At 53.9% G+C, this 19,096-nt stretch overlaps 1 protein-coding gene across 1 annotated transcript in view; it reads right to left on the bottom strand.

Moving 5' to 3' along the window:
- Window positions 1–7,239: 7,239 nt before the first annotated feature.
- LOC117535585 (son of sevenless homolog 1-like) overlaps window positions 7,240–19,096 on the bottom strand; it is a 40,254-nt gene continuing 28,397 nt past the window's right edge. Inside the window, exon 7 of the mRNA XM_034200106.1 lies at window positions 7,240–7,496. Within this exon, the coding sequence (XP_034055997.1) occupies window positions 7,260–7,496 (237 nt within the window). The 3' untranslated portion in view covers window positions 7,240–7,259. The remainder of the gene's footprint in view (window positions 7,497–19,096) is intronic.

The following is a 19,096-nucleotide window of genomic DNA, read 5'->3' as shown; positions in this document are numbered from 1 at the left end:
TCCTCCACAGTGTCCAGAGGACTCCTGTCTCCCACCTCCTCCACAGTGTCCAGAGGACTCCTGTCTCCCACCTCCTCCACAGTGTCCAGAGGACTCCTGTCTCCCACCTCCTCCACAGTGTCCAGAGGACTCCTGTCTCCCACCTCCTCCACAGTGTCCAGAGGACTCCTGTCTCCCACCTCCTCCACAGTGTCCAGAGGACTCCTGTCTCCCACCTCCTCCACAGTGTCCAGAGGACTCCTGTCTCCCCTCCTCCACAGTGTCCAGAGGACTTCTGTCTCCCACCTCCACCTCCACAGTGTCCAGAGGACTCCTGTCTCCCACCTCCTCCACAGTGTCCAGAGGACTCCTGTCTCCCACCTCCTCCACAGTGTCCAGAGGACTCCTGTCTCCCACCTCCTCCACAGTGTCCAGAGGACTCCTGTCTCCCCTCCTCCACAGTGTCCAGAGGACTCCTGTCTCCCACCTCCTCCACAGGTCCAGAGGACTCCTGTCTCCCACCTCCTCCACAGTGTCCAGAGGACTCTGTCTCCCACCTCCTCCACAGTGTCCAGAGGACTCCTGTCTCCACCACCTCCACAGTGTCCAGAGGACTCCTGTCTCCCACCTCCTCCATAGTGTCCAGAGGACTCCTGTCTCCCACCTCCTCCACAGTGTCAGAGGACTCCTGTCTCCCACCCCTCCACAGTGTCCAGAGGACTCCTGTCTCCCACCCTCCACAGTCCAGAGGACTCTGTCTCCCACCCTCCACAGTGTCCAGAGGACTCCTGTCTCCCACCTCCTCCACAGTGTCCAGAGGACTCCTGTCTCCCACCTCCTCCACAGTGTCCAGAGGACTCCTGTCTCCCACCTCCTCCACAGTGTCCAGAGGACTCCTGTCTCCCACCTTCCTGTCCAGAGGACCTGTCTCCCACCTCCTCCACAGTGTCCAGAGGACTCCTGTCTCCCACCTCCTCCACAGTGTCCAGAGGACTCCTGTCTCCCACCTCCTCCACAGTGTCCAGAGGACTCCTGTCTCCCACCTCCTCCACAGTGTCCAGAGGACTCCTGTCTCCCACCACCTCCACAGTGTCCAGAGGACTCCTGTCTCCCACCTCCTCCACAGTATCCAGAGGACTCCTGTCTCCCACCTCCTCCACAGTGTCCAGAGGACTCTGTCTCCCACCTCCTCCACAGTGTCCAGAGGACTCCTGTCTCCCACCTCCTCCACATGTCCAGAGGACTCCTGTCTCCCACCTCCTCCAGTGTCCAGAGGACTCCTGTCTCCCACCTCCTCCACAGTGTCCAGAGGACTCCTGTCTCCCACCACCTCCACAGTGTCCAGAGGACTCCTGTCTCCCACCTCCTCCACAGTGTCCAGAGGACTCCTGTCTCCCACCTCCTCCACAGTATCCAGAGGACTCCTGTCTCCCACCTCCTCCACAGTGTCCAGAGGACTCCTGTCTCCCACCTCTCCACAGTGTCCAGAGGACTCCTGTCTCCCACCTCCCCCACAGTGTCCAGAGGACTCCTGTCTCCCACCACCTCCACAGTGTCCAGAGGACTCCTGTCTCCCACCTCCTCCACAGGTCCAGAGGACTCCTGTCTCCCACCTCCTCCACAGTGTCCAGAGGACTCCTGTCTCCCCACCTCCCCCACAGTGTCCAGAGGACTCCTGTCTCCCACCTCCTCCACAGTGTCCAGAGGACTTCCTGTCTCCCAACTCCTCCACAGTGTCCCAGAGGACTCCTGTCTCCCCCCTCCTCCACAGTGTCCAGAGGACTCCTGTCTCCCACCTCCTCCACAGTGTCCAGAGGACTCCTGTCTCCCACCTCCTCCACAGTGTCCAGAGGACTCCTGTCTCCCACCTCCTCCACAGTGTCCAGAGGACTCCTGTCTCCCACCTCCCCCACAGTGTCCAGAGGACTTCCTGTCTCCCACCTCCTCCACAGTGTCCAGAGGACTCCTGTCTCCCACCTCCTCCACAGTGTCCAGAGGACTCCTGTCTCCCACACCACCTCCCAGTGTCCAGAGGACTCCTGTCTCCCACCCTCCCTCCACAGTGTCCAGAGGACTCCTGTCTCCCACCTCCCCCACAGTGTCCAGAGGACTTCTGTCTCCCACCTCTCCACAGTGTCCAGAGGACTCCTGTCTCCCACCTCCTCCACAGTGTCCAGAGGACTCCTGTCTCCCACCACCCTCCACAGTGTCCAGAGGACTCCTGTCTCCCACCTCCTCCACAGTATCCAGAGGACTCCTGTCTCCCACCTCCTCCACAGTGTCCAGAGGACTCCTGTCTCCCACCTCCTCCACAGTGTCCAGAGGACTCCTGTCTCCCACCACCTCCACAGTTGTCCAGAGGACTCCTGTCTCCCACCACCTCCACAGTGTCCAGAGGACTCCTGTCTCCCACCTCCTCCACAGTATCCAGAGGACTCCTGTCTCCCACCTCCCTCCACAGTGTCCAGAGGACTCCTGTCTCCCACCTCCTCCACAGTGTCCAGAGGACTCCTGTCTCCCACCACCTCCACAGTGTCCAGAGGACTCCTGTCTCCCACCCCTCCACAGTATCCAGAGGACTCCTGTCTCCCACCTCCTCCACAGTGTCCAGAGGACTCCTGTCTCCCACCTCCTCCACAGTGTCCAGAGGACTCCTGTCTCCCACCTCCCCCACAGTGTCCAGAGGACTCCTGTCTCCCACCTCCTCCACAGTGTCCAGAGGACTCCTGTCTCCCACCTCCTCCACAGTATCCAGAGGGACTCCTGTCTCCCACCTCCTCCACAGTGTCCAGAGGACTCCTGTCTCCCACCTCCTCCACAGTGTCCAGAGGACTCCTGTCTCCCACCTCCTCCACAGTGCCCAGAGGACTCCTGTCTCCCACCTCCTCCACAGTGTCCAGAGGACTCCTGTCTCCCACCTCCTCCAACAGTGTCCAGAGGACTTCTGTCTCCCCGACCACCTCCCAGTGTCCAGTGTCCAGAGGACTCCTTGTCTCCCACTCTCCACAGTGTCCAGAGGACTCCTGTCTCCCACACTCCTCCACAGTGTCCAGAGGACTCCTGTCTCCCACCTCCTCCACAGTGTCCAGAGGACTCCTGTCTCCCACCTCCTCCACAGTGTCCAGAGGACTCCTGTCTCCCACCCCCTCCACAGTGTCCAGAGGACTCCTGTCTCCCACCTCCTCCACAGTGTCCAGAGGACTCCTGTCTCCCACCTCCTCCACAGTGTCCAGAGGACTCCTGTCTCCCACCTCCTCCACAGTGTCCAGAGGACTCCTGTCTCCCACCTCCTCCACAGTGTCCAGAGGACTCCTGTCTCCCACCTCCTCCACAGTGTCCAGAGGACTCCTGTCTCCCACCTCCTCCACAGTGTCCAGAGGACTCCTGTCTCCCACCTCCTCCACAGTGCCCAGAGGACTCCTGTCTCCCACCTCCTCCACAGTGTCCAGAGGACTCCTGTCTCCCACCTCCTCCACAGTGTCCAGAGGACTCCTGTCTCCCACCTCCTCCACAGTGTCCAGAGGACTCCTGTCTCCCACCCCCACAGTGCCCAGAGGACTCCTGTCTCCCACCTCCTCCACAGTGCCCAGAGGACTCCTGTCTCCCACCTCCTCCACAGTGTCCAGAGGACTCCTGTCTCCCACCTCCTCCACAGTGTCCAGAGGACTCCTGTCTCCCACCTCCTCCACAGTGCCCAGAGGACTCCTGTCTCCCCACCTCCTCCACAGTGCCCAGAGGACTCCTGTCTCCCCACCTCCTCCACAGTGTCAGAGGACTCCTGTCTCCACCTCCTCCACAGTGCCCAGAGGACTCCTGTCTCCCACCTCCTCACAGTGCCCCGAGGACTCCTGTCTCCACCTCCTCCACAGTGTCCAGAGGACTCCTGTCTCCCACCTCCTCCACAGTGCCCAGAGGACTCCTGGTCTCCCACCTCCTCCACAGTGCCCAGAGGACTCCTGTCTCCCACCTCCTCCACAGTGTCCAGAGGACTCCTGTCTCCCACCTCCTCCACAGTGTCCAGAGGACTCCTGTCTCCCACCTCCTCCACAGTGTCCAGAGGACTCCTGTCTCCCCACCTCCTCCACAGTGTCCAGAGGACTCCTGTCTCCCACCACCTCCACAGTGTCCAGAGGACTCCTGTCTCCCACCACCTCCACAGTGTCCAGAGGACTCCTGTCTCCCACCTCCTCCACAGTGTCCAGAGGACTCCTGTCTCCCACCTCCTCCACAGTATCCAGAGGACTCCTGTCTCCCACCTCCCCACAGTGTCCAGAGGACTCCTGTCTCCCACCTCCCCCACAGTGTCCAGAGGACTCCTGTCTCCCACCTCCTCCACAGTGTCCAGAGGACTCCTGTCTCCCACCTCCCCCACAGTATCCAGAGGACTCCTGTCTCCCACCTCCCCCACAGTGTCCAGAGGACTCCTGTCTCCCACCTCCTCCACAGTGTCCAGAGGACTCCTGTCTCCCACCTCCTCCACAGTGTCCAGAGGACTCCTGTCTCCCACCTCCTCCACAGTATCCAGAGGACTCCTGTCTCCCACCTCCTCCACAGTGTCCAGAGGACTCCTGTCTCCCACCTCCTCCACAGTGTCCAGAGGACTCCTGTCTCCCACCTCCTCCACAGTGTCCAGAGGACTCCTGTCTCCCAACCTCCTCCACAGTGTCCAGAGGACTCCTGTCTCCCACCTCCTCCACAGTGTCCAGAGGACTCCTGTCTCCCACCTCCTCCACGTGTCCAGAGGACTTCTGTCTCCCACCTCCTCCACAGTGTCCAGAGGACTCCTGTCTCCCACCACCTCCACAGTGTCCAGAGGACTTCTGTCTCCCCACCTCCTCCACAGTGTCCAGAGGACTCCTGTCTCCCACCTCCTCCACAGTGTCCAGAGGGACTCCTGTCTCCCACCACCTCCACAGTGTCCAGAGGACTTCTGTCTCCCACCTCCTCCACAGTGTCCAGAGGACTTCTGTCTCCCACCTCCTCCACAGTGTCCAGAGGACTCCTGTCTCCCACCTCCTCCCACCTTGTCCCAGAGGAACTCCTGGTCTCCCCCTTCCCCCCCACCATGTGTCCAGAGGACTCCTGTCTCCCACTCCTCCCCAGTGGTCCAGTAGGACCTCCTGTCTCCCAACCTCCTCCACAGTGTCCAGAGGACTCTGTCTCCCACCTCACCCCACAGTGTCCAGAGGACTCCTGTTGCTCCCACCACCTCCACAGTGTCCAGAAGGAGCCTCCTGTCTCCCACCTCCTCCACAGTGTCACCAGGAGACTCAATGATCTGTCCCACCTCCTCCACAGTTGTCCAGGAGACTTCCTGTCTCCCCACCTCCCACACAGTGTCCAGAGGACTCCTGTGCTCCCACCTCCTCCACACGTGTCCAGAGGACGTCCTGTCTCCCACCTCCTCCACAGTGTCCAGAGGACTCCTGTCTCCCCCCTCCTCCACAGTGTCCAGAGGACTCCTGTCTCCCACCTCCTCCACAGTTGTCCAGAGGACTCCTGTCTCCCACCTCACTCCACAGTGTCCAGAGGACTCCTGTCTCCCACCCTCCTCCACAGTGTCCAGAGGACTCCTGTCTCCCACCTCCTCCACAGTGTCCAGAGGACTCCTGTCTCCCACCTCCTCCACAGTGTCCAGAGGACTCCTGTCTCCCACCTCCTCCACAGTGTCCAGAGGACTCCTGTCTCCCACCTCCTCCACAGTGTCCAGAGACTCCTGTCTCCCAACCCCTCCTCACAGTGTCCAGAGGACTCCTGGTCTCCCACCTCCTCCACAGTGTCCAGAGGACTCCTGTCTCCCACCTCCTCCACAGTGTCCAGAGGACTCCTGTCTCCCACCTCCTCCACAGTGTCCAGAGGACTCCTGTCTCCCACCTCCTCCACAGTGTCCAGAGGACTCCTGTCTCCCACCTCCTCCACAGTGTCCAGAGGACTCCTGTCTCCCACCATCCTCCACAGTGTCCAGAGGACTCCTGTCTCCCACCTCCTCCACAGTGTCCAGAGGACTCCTGTCTCCCACCTCCTCCACAGTGTCCAGAGGACTCCTGTCTCCCCACCCTCCTCCACAGTGGGTCCAGAGGACTCCTGTCTACCACCTCCTCCACAGTGTCCAGAGGACTCCTGTCTCCCACCTCCTCCACAGTGTCCAGAGGACTCCTGGTCTCCCACCTCCTCCACAGTGTCCAGAGGACTCCTGTCTCCCCACCTCCTCACAGTGTCCAGAGGACTTCCTGTCTCCCCACCTCCTCCACAGTGTCCAGAGGACTCCTGTCTCCCACCTCCTCCACAGTGTCCAGAGGACTCCTGTCTCCCACCTCCTCCACAGTGTCCAGAGGACTCCTGTCCCACCTCCTCCACAGTGTCCAGAGGACTCCTGTCTCCCACCCCCTCCACAGTGTCCAGAGGACTCCTGTCCCCCACCTCCTCCACAGTGGCCAGAGGACTCCTGTCTCCCCACCTCCTCCACAGTGTCCAGAGGACTCCTGTCTCCCACCTCCTCCACAGTGTCCAGGAGGACTCCTGTTCTCCCACCTCCTCCACAGTGTCCAGAGGACTCCTGTCTCCCACCATCCTCCACAGTGTCCAGAGGACTCCTGTCTCCCACCACCTCCACAGTGTCCAGAGGACTCCTGTCTCCCACCTCCTCCACAGTGTCCAGAGGACTCCTGTCTCCCACCTCCTCCACAGTGTCCAGAGGACTCCTGTCTCCCCACCTCCTCCACAGTGTCCAGAGGACTCCTGTCTCCCACCTCCTCCACAGTGTCCAGAGGACTCCTGTCTCCCACCTCCTCCACAGTGTCCAGAGGACTGTTCAGTCTCTTCCCGTCAGCAACCGAGATGCTGCTGCCCCAGCAGGCCACACTGATGCCATCAGCCGTGTAGAGGGTGAAGAGAAACGGTGCCAGCACCGTCCCCTGGGGGGCCCCCGTACTGCTGATGATGGTGTCTGATTGACACTCCCTGGTCCTCACGTACTGTGAGCGGTTGGTGAGGTAGTCCAGGATCCAGGAGGTGAGGTGGTGATCCACCCCAGAGAGCTGCAGCTTGTCCCCCAGGAGCGGGGGCTGGATGGTGTTGAAGGCACTGGAGAAATCAAAGAACATGATCCTCACAGAGCCCCCAGCCTTCTCCAGGTGGGAGAGGGACCTCTGCAGCAGGTAGATGACAGCGTCATCCACCCCGATGGCAGGCTGATAGGCGAACTGCAGCGGGTCCATTGATGGTCTCACAAGGGGCCGGAGGTGTCCAAGGACCAGCCTCTCCAGGGTCTTCATCAGCTGTTATGTCAGCGCCACCGGCCGGTAGTAGTTACATTCCTTGGGGCTAGGGGTCTTTGGCACAGGTACCACACATGACGTCTTCCACAGTTGTGGTACCCTCCCTTGCTTCAGGCTCAGGTTGAATAGAAGCTCCACAATCCCACACAGCTGATCCACACAGGATTTGAGGAGCCTCGAGCTGATGCCATCTGGACCCGCCGCTTTCCTCGCCTTACAGTTCTGCAGCTCCCTCCTCACCTGGTAGGTTGTGAAGGACAAGGTGTCGTCAGCGGGTGGAGAAGAACCAGGGGCTGATGTGAGAGGTGTCTGTGAGCTGATGGCCGGGGGCTGAGTAGAGGTGGGAGAGGTGACAGGGCCATTTCCAGGCAGTGGGGACAATGGGGGGTGCAGCAGGGGGGAACGGCACGTCAGAGTTGCTGTGCCCTGTGGGTGCCCTAAGGGCGTATATCGATGCTACTGCCTGTATACGGCAATAGGAGCAGATCTTCGTTTGCCGAGGCGGCACTAAAGCCCTGATGGCAGGGGGCGGCCACCCACTGGGTGGCCGCCCCCTGCCATCAGGGCTGAGATGCCTCAAATCAAATCAAGTTTTATTTATATAGCACATTTTTAAAACGATTTTTGGTCGAGCCAAAGTGCTGAACATGCAATAAAAACACTTTACAATAAAAACACTTTACAATAAAAACACTTTACAATAAAAACACTTTACAATAAAAACACTTTACAATAAAAACACTTTACAATAAAAACACTTTACAACAAATAAAACAGCAAAAATAATCAAAATCACACACAGGGAAAAGTCAGGAGTCGTGCTCCGCTCTGACTAGAAGGCCAGAGAGAAGAAGTGAGTCTTTAGCAGGGGTCGACCGATAATCAGTCCCGATATTCCGCATTTGACCGATTATCGGTATCGGCCTTTTTTTTATCAAATTGCCGATAAAACTTTGGCTCTGATGCGGCCGTTTCTCTGGCTGCAGTCACCAGTCTGTGCACACGAGCAACGTCACGCCCACAGCGCTATCTGATAGGCTATTACTGAAGATGTTCCGGGCGGGAGCCAGAGAGGCGGGACCTTCTCAGATTACAGGCAGGTGCGAAAGAACGCAGACACAGACTGAAGCAAGCAGCAGCGCTGAGCGGCAGAGCCATACATGTGTTTCGAAGGTAAGTCAGTTGAAAGCTGAAGTTGCAAAAACACCAGGATCTTATGATCCATTCTATCAGTTTCCCAGTTACACAGGGACGCGGAGGTCAGTCAGAGTTGGGGGTGCGTGCAGCGTCTCGCAGCGGAGTAACTGTGGTGCGGAGGGGGGGGGGGGGGGGGCTGCGAGTGGAGCCTCGCAGTTTTTCAGGTTGATATGTGAAGCTCATTAGCTAGCCAACATGTATCGAGCAAATGTTTAGCAACATATTAGAAGTGAGGCTCCTCGACTAACGTTAGGTCTACTGTGATAGCCTCGCTTTTAATAGTTTGCAAAACATTAGCTAGCACTAGTGTTTTGCAGTGGCTAGCAGCTTATTGGGATTTCATGCTAGATCAGGGGTGCCCAACCAGTCGATCGCGAGATGTGTCTAAAAATAGAACAACAATATTCTGTTGTATCGTTAATGTCCTATAACATAATCTTCTTGTGCCAGAATAATGCACTTGAACGCATCAAAGCTTTGTGAATGGCCGGCTAGACCCCATGTGTGGGGGCGTGGCTGGTGAGCAGTGCACTATTTCGCTGATGTTGTCCGTGGCAACAGGAGGTATGCCCCGTCTACACTGCAGTCATCAAAAAATCTTGAAGCTGGGCGTGTCTGAGGCTTGGCGATTTCACGCGCCCAAGGCGACCAACAACCAATCACATGAATCTCCCGCCCCCGACATACAAAGCAATAGCAATGTTAAAACGAAGTAAACTGGATATAAAATCCCCAAACAGGCGAAAACCTACCAGTTTCACCCACTGTCTCTGCCTCCTCCCTCCATGCCTGGTTCCTCCACTGTCTCTGCCACCTCCCTCCATGCCTGCTTCCTCCACTGTCTCTGCCTCCTCCCTCCATGCCTGGTTCCTCCACTGTCTCTGCCTCCTCCCTCCATGCCTGCTTCCTCCACTGTCTCTGCCTCCTCCCTCCATGCCTGCTTCCTCCACTGTCTCTGCCTCCTCCCTCCATGCCTGGTTCCTCCACTGTCTCTGCCTCCTCCCTCCATGCCTGGTTCCTCCACTGTCTCTGCCTCCTCCCTCCATGCCTGGTTCCTCCACTGTCTCTGCCTCCTCCCTCCATGCCTGGTTCCTCCACTGTCTCTGCCTCCTCCCTCCATGCCTGGTTCCTCCACTGTCTCTGCCTCCTCCCTCCATGCCTGGTTCCTCCACTGTCTCTGCCTCCTCCCTCCATGCCTGGTTCCTCCACTGTCTCTGCCACCTCCCTCCATGCCTGGTTCCTCCACTGTCTCTGCCTCCTCCCTCCATGCCTGGTTCCTCCACTGTCTCTGCCTCCTCCCTCCATGCCTGCTTCCTCCACTGTCTCTGCCTCCTCCCTCCATGCCTGGTTCCTCCACTGTCTCTGCCTCCTCCCCTCCATGCCTGGTTCCTCCACTGTCTCTGCCTCCTCCCTCCATGCCTGGTTCCTCCACTGTCTCTGCCTCCTCCCTCCATGCCTGGTTCCTCCACTGTCTCTGCCTCCTCCCTCCATGCCTGGTTCCTCCACTGTCTCTGCCTCCTCCCTCCATGCCTGGTTCCTCCACTGTCTCTGCCTCCTCCCTCCATGCCTGGTTCCTCCACTGTCTCTGCCTCCTCCCTCCATGCCTGGTTCCTCCACTGTCTCTGCCTCCTCCCTCCATGCCTGCTTCCTCCACTGTCTCTGCCACCTCCCTCCATGCCTGGCTCCTCCACTGTCTCTGCCTCCTCCCTCCATGCCTGGTCCACCCACTGTCTCTGCCACCTCCCTCCATGCCTGCTTCCTCCACTGTCTCTGCCTCCTCCCTCCATGCCTGGTTCCTCCACTGTCTCTGCCTCCTCCCTCCATGCCTGGCTCCTCCACTGTCTCTGCCTCCTCCCTCCATGCCTGGCTCCTCCACTGTCTCTGCCTCCTCCCTCCATGCCTGGCTCCTCCACTGTCTCTGCCTCCTCCCTCCATGCTGGTTCCTCCACTGTCTCTGCCACCTCCCTCCATGCCTGGTTCCTCCGGTTTGTATCCCGGTAAATAGTTCTGGTCGTAAAGAACCGGGTGATTTGCTACCGTAATTTCTCCTTTGGAATATGAGGAAATGAACTGCGGTCTGGCTCTCTCAGCTTGCACGCGGTTTGATTGGCTAGCGCTTGTACTGGCGGGATTTGCATAAACGGGATTTGATTGGCTGATGCCAAGCATCGAGCCTCAAAAGTTGAACATTGTTCAACTTTTGATGCCGATAGATGCTCGTGATGCTTGCAACACCATGCCATGCTCCCCACAATGCAGTTCGGCGAAGTTTGAAAATATCCTACGTTACCCCATTCAAATGAATGGGCGAAGCGTTGAAAGCATTTTTTGATGCCTGTAGTGTAGACGGGCCGTGAGGGTCCGCACACGCACAAGACCGCAATTACGGCAGAAGCAAAAAAGCCCAAAATATATAATTTTCACTCCAAGTGGGAGGATGATTATTTTTGTATCTATTCCAAGTCAAAGTCCATCTGTCTCATCTGCAATGCGAGCGTGGCTTTATCGAAGAAGGGTAATTTAGGAGCGGCATTTCAAAACAGTGCACAAACGCTACGAGACGGAACTCCCTCCTGATTCTGCCCTACGCTCCAAAAGGGGAGGGGCCTGAAAGGACAGCTAAATGCACAGCAGTCCATTTCCATCAGGCCCAACAACAAGAGCAAGGCTGCTACCAGAGCATCTTATCGTGTCAGTCACGTTCTGGAGAAACACATGAAGTCTTTCAAAGACGGCGAAGTTGTGAAAGAAGCATTCCTGGAGGCTGCGACGCGCTTTGGGGGGACAGTAAAAATAACAGAAGCATTTCAACAGGTTTTTGATAAAAACTCAAGATAGATACCGTTATTAATCAGCTGTAAGCTGTTTGAATGTATTCATTATAATTATTGTACAAAATGGTATAAGAATGCAAACTTAAACTGATTATAGTCTATTATCAGTTCAGGTTAATAAGCTAGTGTTGCTTGCTTCCTATTTTAAAGGCATTTCTTTTTATACTCGACTAAAATGCAACAAAAAAGGCTTTGATTCTATTAATGTAGTCTTTGTTATTGCACGTTGGCAGCAGATTCCTGAGTAGCTTCAGATCTGAGTCGTCTTATCAGAAAGCCTCATTTATACTTTAGTAGCAACACTATTTTTATATAATGGCAAAGAAAGGGTTCAGAGTCTTTTCTCCCTGAGTCATATGAGGCAGCACTGTTCAATGCTTCTTGAAAACATGACCCACTGTAGTGACGTGTGAATAAACTCCAACTCTGTATCAACAGCACTGTTGTGTAACTTCAGTTAAATACTTGTGTAGATTAGAAAGAGGTAAGATAAAGGATCTGCAGTATTTCATGAAGTATTAATCGTACAAAGGTCAGTTTTATTCAAGTAGAAGTGTGTATTTACCTGGTAGTAGGCTGTCAGTAACGCCTCTCTATTTGGACTGGTAGATCTCGGCAGACTGGCAACTTTAAAAGTAGCTCTCGGTTCAGAAGAGGTTGGGCACCCCTGTGCTAGGTAGACAGGCATTGTTTTGATATAATGAATGAAGCATTATTGTTAGTTAAGCATGTCAGTCCCACTGCTTCTCTCTCTCTAACTCATTGCAGACGACTGCACTAAAGAAAAGGGCACAGAGAGGAAACCAGTTGTAATATGTTTAAAAGTTCATTAAACATAATATATGCTTAAATGCATTTCAAAGAAGTCGTGTGGAGTTTATGTTATTCTACATTTTGACACCAAGATTTTCTGATTTTACTGCAAATGTATATCGGTTCCAAATATCGGTTATCGGTCTCCTTGATTACTAATAATCGGTATCGGCCTTGAAAAAGCCATATTGGTCGATCCCTAGTCTTTAGTGAGGATTTAAAACCCCCCAGGGTCCGGGCCGACCTCACACGGAGGGGCAGAGTGTTCCAGAGCCTGGGGCCAGCTGCTGCGAAGGCTCGTTGCCCTCGGGTTTTGAGCCTGCTCTTAGGCACTACCAGCAGCTGCTGATCAGCCGACCTTAAGGCTCTGCCTGGGGTGTAGCGATGGAGGAGTTCAGCTTCATAGGAGGAGCCAGCCCATTTAGGGCTTTGAAAACAAATAAAAGGAGTTTAAAATCTATTCTGAACCGAACTGGAAGCCGGTGCAATGAAGCCAGAATTGGGGTGACGTGGTCACGCTTTTTATGGCCAGTGAGGAGACGTGCAGCTGCATTCTGAACTAGCTGGAGGCGTCTAATTGAGGCCTGGTCCATACCCACATACAGAGCGTTGCAGTAATCCAGTCTCGAGGTCACAAAGGCGTTAATAACCCTTTCTGGGTCTTTAAAATATAAAAACGACTTGGTCTTAGCCAATAGTCGTGGGCGTCTTCTGGCACATTCGCTAGGTTTTATCGGGTTGACCACTCCCCATCCTTTGGGCGTGGTCCTTTTGCCGAGCTCCGCTGCTTCCAGTAGTGAGCAAGGGCTTGGATTCTTCATGCCATGGTTGGTATATATTAGGGCTGTCAGTCGATTAAAATAGTTAATCGCGATTAATCGCAAATTAATCGCACATTTTTGTATCTGTTCTAAATGTTCCTTAGAGGGATATTTTTCATGTGTTGTTTGTAGCCTTTATTTAACTAGGTGAAGCCCCTTGAGATCAAAACATCTCTTCTTCAGGTGACCTGCAGGACATTAGTTACACATGTAACATAGAAACAACAGAACAACAATAAGGATGACAAACAACATAATGTCCAGGGTACAGACTCTATCCACAGAGACAGGCACCATGAGTATCAAGCACTGAGTGTGCAGGGTTCAGACTCTATCCACAGAGACAGGTACCATGAGTATCAAACACTGAGTGTCCAGGGTTCAGACTCTATCCACAGAGACAGGCACCATGAGTATCAAACACTGAGTGTCCAGGGTTCAGACTCTATCCACAGAGACAGGTACCATGAGTATCAAGCAGCTGAGTGTCCAGGGTTCAGACTCTATCCACAGAGACAGGTACCATGAGTATCAAACACTGAGTGTCCAGGGTTCAGACTCTATCCACAGAGACAGGTACCATGAGTATCAAGCACTGAGTGTCCAGGGTTCAGACTCTATCCACAGAGACAGGCACCATGAGTATCAAACACTGAGTGTCCAGGGTTCAGACTCTATCCACAGAGACAGGTACCATGAGTATCAAACACTGAGTGTCCAGGGTTCAGACTCTATCCACAGAGACAGGTACCATGAGTATCAAACAGCTGAGTGTCCAGGGTTCAGACTCTATCCACAGAGACAGGCACCATGAGTATCAAGCAGCTGAGTGTCCAGGGTTCAGACTCTATCCACAGAGACAGGTACCATGAGTATCAAACACTGAGTGTCCAGGGTTCAGACTCTATCCACAGAGACAGGCACCATGAGTATCAAGCAGCTGAGTGTCCAGGGTTCAGACTCTATCCACAGAGACAGGCACCATGAGTATCAAGCACTGAGTGTCCAGGGTTCAGACTCTATCCACAGAGACAGGTACCATGAGTATCAAGCACTGAGTGTCCAGGGTTCAGACTCTATCCACAGAGACAGGTACCATGAGTATCAAGCACTGAGTGTCCAGGGTTCAGACTCTATCCACAGAGACAGGTACCATGAGTATCAAGCACTGAGTGTCCAGGGTTCAGACTCTATCCACAGAGACAGGTACCATGAGTATCAAGCAGCTGAGTGTCCAGGGTTCAGACTCTATCCACAGAGACAGGTACCATGAGTATCAAACACGGAGTGTCCAGGGTTCAGACTCTATCCACAGAGACAGGTACCATGAGTATCAAGCAGCTGAGTGTCCAGGGTTCAGACTCTATCCACAGAGACAGGTACCATGAGTATCAAGCACTGAGTGTCCAGGGTTCAGACTCTATCCACAGAGACAGGTACCATGAGTATCAAACAGCTGAGTGTCCAGGGTTCAGACTCTATCCACAGAGACAGGTACCATGAGTATCAAGCACTGAGTGTCCAGGGTTCAGACTCTATCCACAGAGACAGGTACCATGAGTATCAAACAGCTGAGTGTCCAGGGTTCAGACTCTATCCACAGAGACAGGCACCATGAGTATCAAGCAGCTGAGTGTCCAGGGTTCAGACTCTATCCACAGAGACAGGCACCATGAGTATCAAACACTGAGTGTCCAGGGTTCAGACTCTATCCACAGAGACAGGCACCATGAGTATCAAACAGCTGAGTGTCCAGGGTTCATACTCTATCCACAGAGACAGGCACCATGAGTATCAAACAGCTGAGTGTCCAGGGTTCAGACTCTATCCACAGAGACAGGTACCATGAGTATCAAACAGCTGAGTGTCCAGGGTTCAGACTCTATCCACAGAGACAGGTACCATGAGTATCAAGCACTGAGTGTCCAGGGTTCAGACTCTATCCACAGAGACAGGCACCATGAGTATCAAACACTGAGTGTCCAGGGTTCAGACTCTATCCACAGAGACAGGCACCATGAGTATCAAACAGCTGAGTGTCCAGGGTTCAGACTCTATCCACAGAGACAGGTACCATGAGTATCAAGCACTGAGTGTCCAGGGTTCAGACTCTATCCACAGAGACAGGCACCATGAGTATCAAACACTGAGTGTCCAGGGTTCAGACTCTATCCACAGAGACAGGCACCATGAGTATCAAGCACTGAGTGTCCAGGGTTCAGACTCTATCCACAGAGACAGGTACCATGAGTATCAAACACTGAGTGTCCAGGGTTCAGACTCTATCCACAGAGACAGGTACCATGAGTATCAAGCAGCTGAGTGTCCAGGGTTCAGACTCTATCCACAGAGACAGGCACCATGAGTATCAAGCACTGAGTGTCCAGGGTTCAGACTCTATCCACAGAGACAGGCACCATGAGTATCAAACAGCTGAGTGTCCAGGGTTCAGACTCTATCCACAGAGACAGGTACCATGAGTATCAAGCAGCTGAGTGTCCAGGGTTCAGACTCTATCCACAGAGACAGGCACCATGAGTATCAAGCAGCTGAGTGTCCAGGGTTCAGACTCTATCCACAGAGACAGGCACCATGAGTATCAAACAGCTGAGTGTCGAGGGTTCAGACTCTATCCACAGAGACAGGTACCATGAGTATCAAACACTGAGTGTGCAGGGTTCAGACTCTATCCACAGAGACAGGCACCATGAGTATCAAGCACTGAGTGTCCAGGGTTCAGACTCTATCCACAGAGACAGGTACCATGAGTATCAAACACTGAGTGTCCAGGGTTCAGACTCTATCCACAGAGACAGGTACCATGAGTATCAAGCACTGAGTGTCCAGGGTTCAGACTCTATCCACAGAGACAGGCACCATGAGTATCAAACACTGAGTGTCCAGGGTTCAGACTCTATCCACAGAGACAGGCACCATGAGTATCAAACACTGAGTGTCCAGGGTTCAGACTCTATCCACAGAGACAGGCACCATGAGTATCAAACAGCTGAGTGTCCAGGGTTCAGACTCTATCCACAGAGACAGGCACCATGAGTATCAAGCACTGAGTGTCCAGGGTTCAGACTCTATCCACAGAGACAGGCACCATGAGTATCAAGCACTGAGTGTCCAGGGTTCAGACTCTATCCACAGAGACAGGCACCATGAGTATCAAGCAGCTGAGTGTCCAGGGTTCAGACTCTATCCACAGAGACAGGCACCATGAGTATCAAACAGCTGAGTGTCCAGGGTTCAGACTCTATCCACAGAGACAGGCACCATGAGTATCAAGCAGCTGAGTGTCCAGGGTTCAGACTCTATCCACAGAGACAGGCACCATGAGTATCAAACAGCTGAGTGTCCAGGGTTCAGACTCTATCCACAGAGACAGGTACCATGAGTATCAAACAGCTGAGTGTCCAGGGTTCAGACTCTATCCACAGAGACAGGCACCATGAGTATCAAACAGCTGAGTGTCCAGGGTTCAGACTCTATCCACAGAGACAGGCACCATGAGTATCAAACAGCTGAGTGTCCAGGGTTCAGACTCTATCCACAGAGACAGGTACCATGAGTATCAAGCACTGAGTGTCCAGGGTTCAGACTCTATCCACAGAGACAGGCACCATGAGTATCAAACAGCTGAGTGTCCAGGGTTCAGACTCTATCCACAGAGACAGGTACCATGAGTATCAAACAGCTGAGTGTCCAGGGTTCAGACTCTATCCACAGAGACAGGCACCATGAGTATCAAGCACTGAGTGTCCAGGGTTCAGACTCTATCCACAGAGACAGGCACCATGAGTATCAAGCAGCTGAGTGTCCAGGGTTCAGACTCTATCCACAGAGACAGGCACCATGAGTATCAAACACTGAGTGTCCAGGGTTCAGACTCTATCCACAGAGACAGGTACCATGAGTATCAAGCACTGAGTGTCCAGGGTTCAGACTCTATCCACAGAGACAGGCACCATGAGTATCAAACACTGAGTGTCCAGGGTTCAGACTCTATCCACAGAGACAGGCACCATGAGTATCAAGCACTGAGTGTCCAGGGTTCAGACTCTATCCACAGAGACAGGCACCATGAGTATCAAGCAGCTGAGTGTCCAGGGTTCAGACTCTATCCACAGAGACAGGTACCATGAGTATCAAGCAGCTGAGTGTCCAGGGTTCAGACTCTATCCACAGAGACAGGTACCATGAGTATCAAGCACTGAGTGTCCAGGGTTCAGACTCTATCCACAGAGACAGGTACCATGAGTATCAAACACTGAGTGTCCAGGGTTCAGACTCTATCCACAGAGACAGGCACCATGAGTATCAAGCACTGAGTGTCCAGGGTTCAGACTCTATCCACAGAGACAGGCACCATGAGTATCAAACAGCTGAGTGTCCAGGGTTCAGACTCTATCCACAGAGACAGGTACCATGAGTATCAAACACTGAGTGTCCAGGGTTCAGACTCTATCCACAGAGACAGGTACCATGAGTATCAAACACTGAGTGTCCAGGGTTCAGACTCTATCCACAGAGACAGGCACCATGAGTATCAAACACTGAGTGTCCAGGGTTCAGACTCTATCCACAGAGACAGGTACCATGAGTATCAAACACTGAGTGTCCAGGGTTCAGACTCTATCCACAGAGACAGGTACCATGAGTATCAAACACTGAGTGTCCAGGGTTCAGACTCTATCCACAGAGACAGGTACCATGAGTATCAAACACTGAGTGTCCAGGGTTCAGACTCTATCCACAGAGACAGGCACCATGAGTATCAAGCACTGAGTGTCCAGGGTTCAGACTCTATCCACAGAGACAGGCACCATGAGTATCAAGCACTGAGTGTCCAGGGTTCAGACTCTATCCACAGAGACAGGTACCATGAGTATCAAACACTGAGTGTCCAGGGTTCAGACTCTATCCACAGAGACAGGCACCATGAGTATCAAGCACTGAGTGTCCAGGGTTCAGACTCTATCCACAGAGACAGGTACCATGAGTATCAAGCAGCTGAGTGTCCAGGGTTCAGACTCTATCCACAGAGACAGGCACCATGAGTATCAAGCACTGAGTGTCCAGGGTTCAGACTCTATCCACAGAGACAGGTACCATGAGTATCAAACACTGAGTGTCCAGGGTTCAGACTCTATCCACAGAGACAGGTACCATGAGTATCAAGCAGCTGAGTGTCCAGGGTTCAGACTCTATCCACAGAGACAGGTACCATGAGTATCAAACAGCTGAGTGTCCAGGGTTCAGACTCTATCCACAGAGACAGGTACCATGAGTATCAAGCACTGAGTGTCCAGGGTTCAGACTCTATCCACAGAGACAGGCACCATGAGTATCAAACACTGAGTGTCCAGGGTTCAGACTCTATCCACAGAGACAGGTACCATGAGTATCAAGCACTGAGTGTCCAGGGTTCAGACTCTATCCACAGAGACAGGCACCATGAGTATCAAACACTGAGTGTCCAGGGTTCAGACTCTATCCACAGAGACAGGTACCATGAGTATCAAGCACTGAGTGTCCAGGGTTCAGACTCTATCCACAGAGACAGGTACCATGAGTATCAAGCAGCTGAGTGTCCAGGGTTCAGACTCTATCCACAGAGACAGGTACCATGAGTATCAAACAGCTGAGTGTCCAGGGTTCAGACTCTATCCACAGAGACAGGTACCATGAGTATCAAGCACTGAGTGTCCAGGGTTCAGACTCTATCCACAGAGACAGGTACCATGAGTATCAAGCACTGAGTGTCCAGGGTTCAGACTCTATCCACAGAGACAGGCACCATGAGTATCAAGCACTGAGTGTCCAGGGTTCAGACTCTATCCACAGAGACAGGTACCATGAGTATCAAGCAGCTGAGTGTCCAGGGTTCAGACTCTATCCACAGAGACAGGCACCATGAGTATCAAGCACTGAGTGTCCAGGGTTCAGACTCTATCCACAGAGACAGGTACCATGAGTATCAAGCAGCTGAGTGTCCAGGGTTCAGACTCTATCCACAGAGACAGGCACCATGAGTATCAAGCACTGAGTGTCCAGGGTTCAGACTCTATCCACAGAGACAGGCACCATGAGTATCAAACAGCTGAGTGTCCAGGGTTCAGACTCTATCCACAGAGACAGGTACCATGAGTATCAAGCAGCTGAGTGTCCA

The sequence above is a fragment of the Gymnodraco acuticeps genome, unplaced genomic scaffold (genome assembly GCF_902827175.1).
Source record: "Gymnodraco acuticeps unplaced genomic scaffold, fGymAcu1.1, whole genome shotgun sequence".
Classification (NCBI taxonomy): domain Eukaryota; kingdom Metazoa; phylum Chordata; class Actinopteri; order Perciformes; family Bathydraconidae; genus Gymnodraco; species Gymnodraco acuticeps.
Note: the sequence above shows the minus strand (reverse complement) of the source record. Positions and strands in the feature narration are given on the sequence as shown.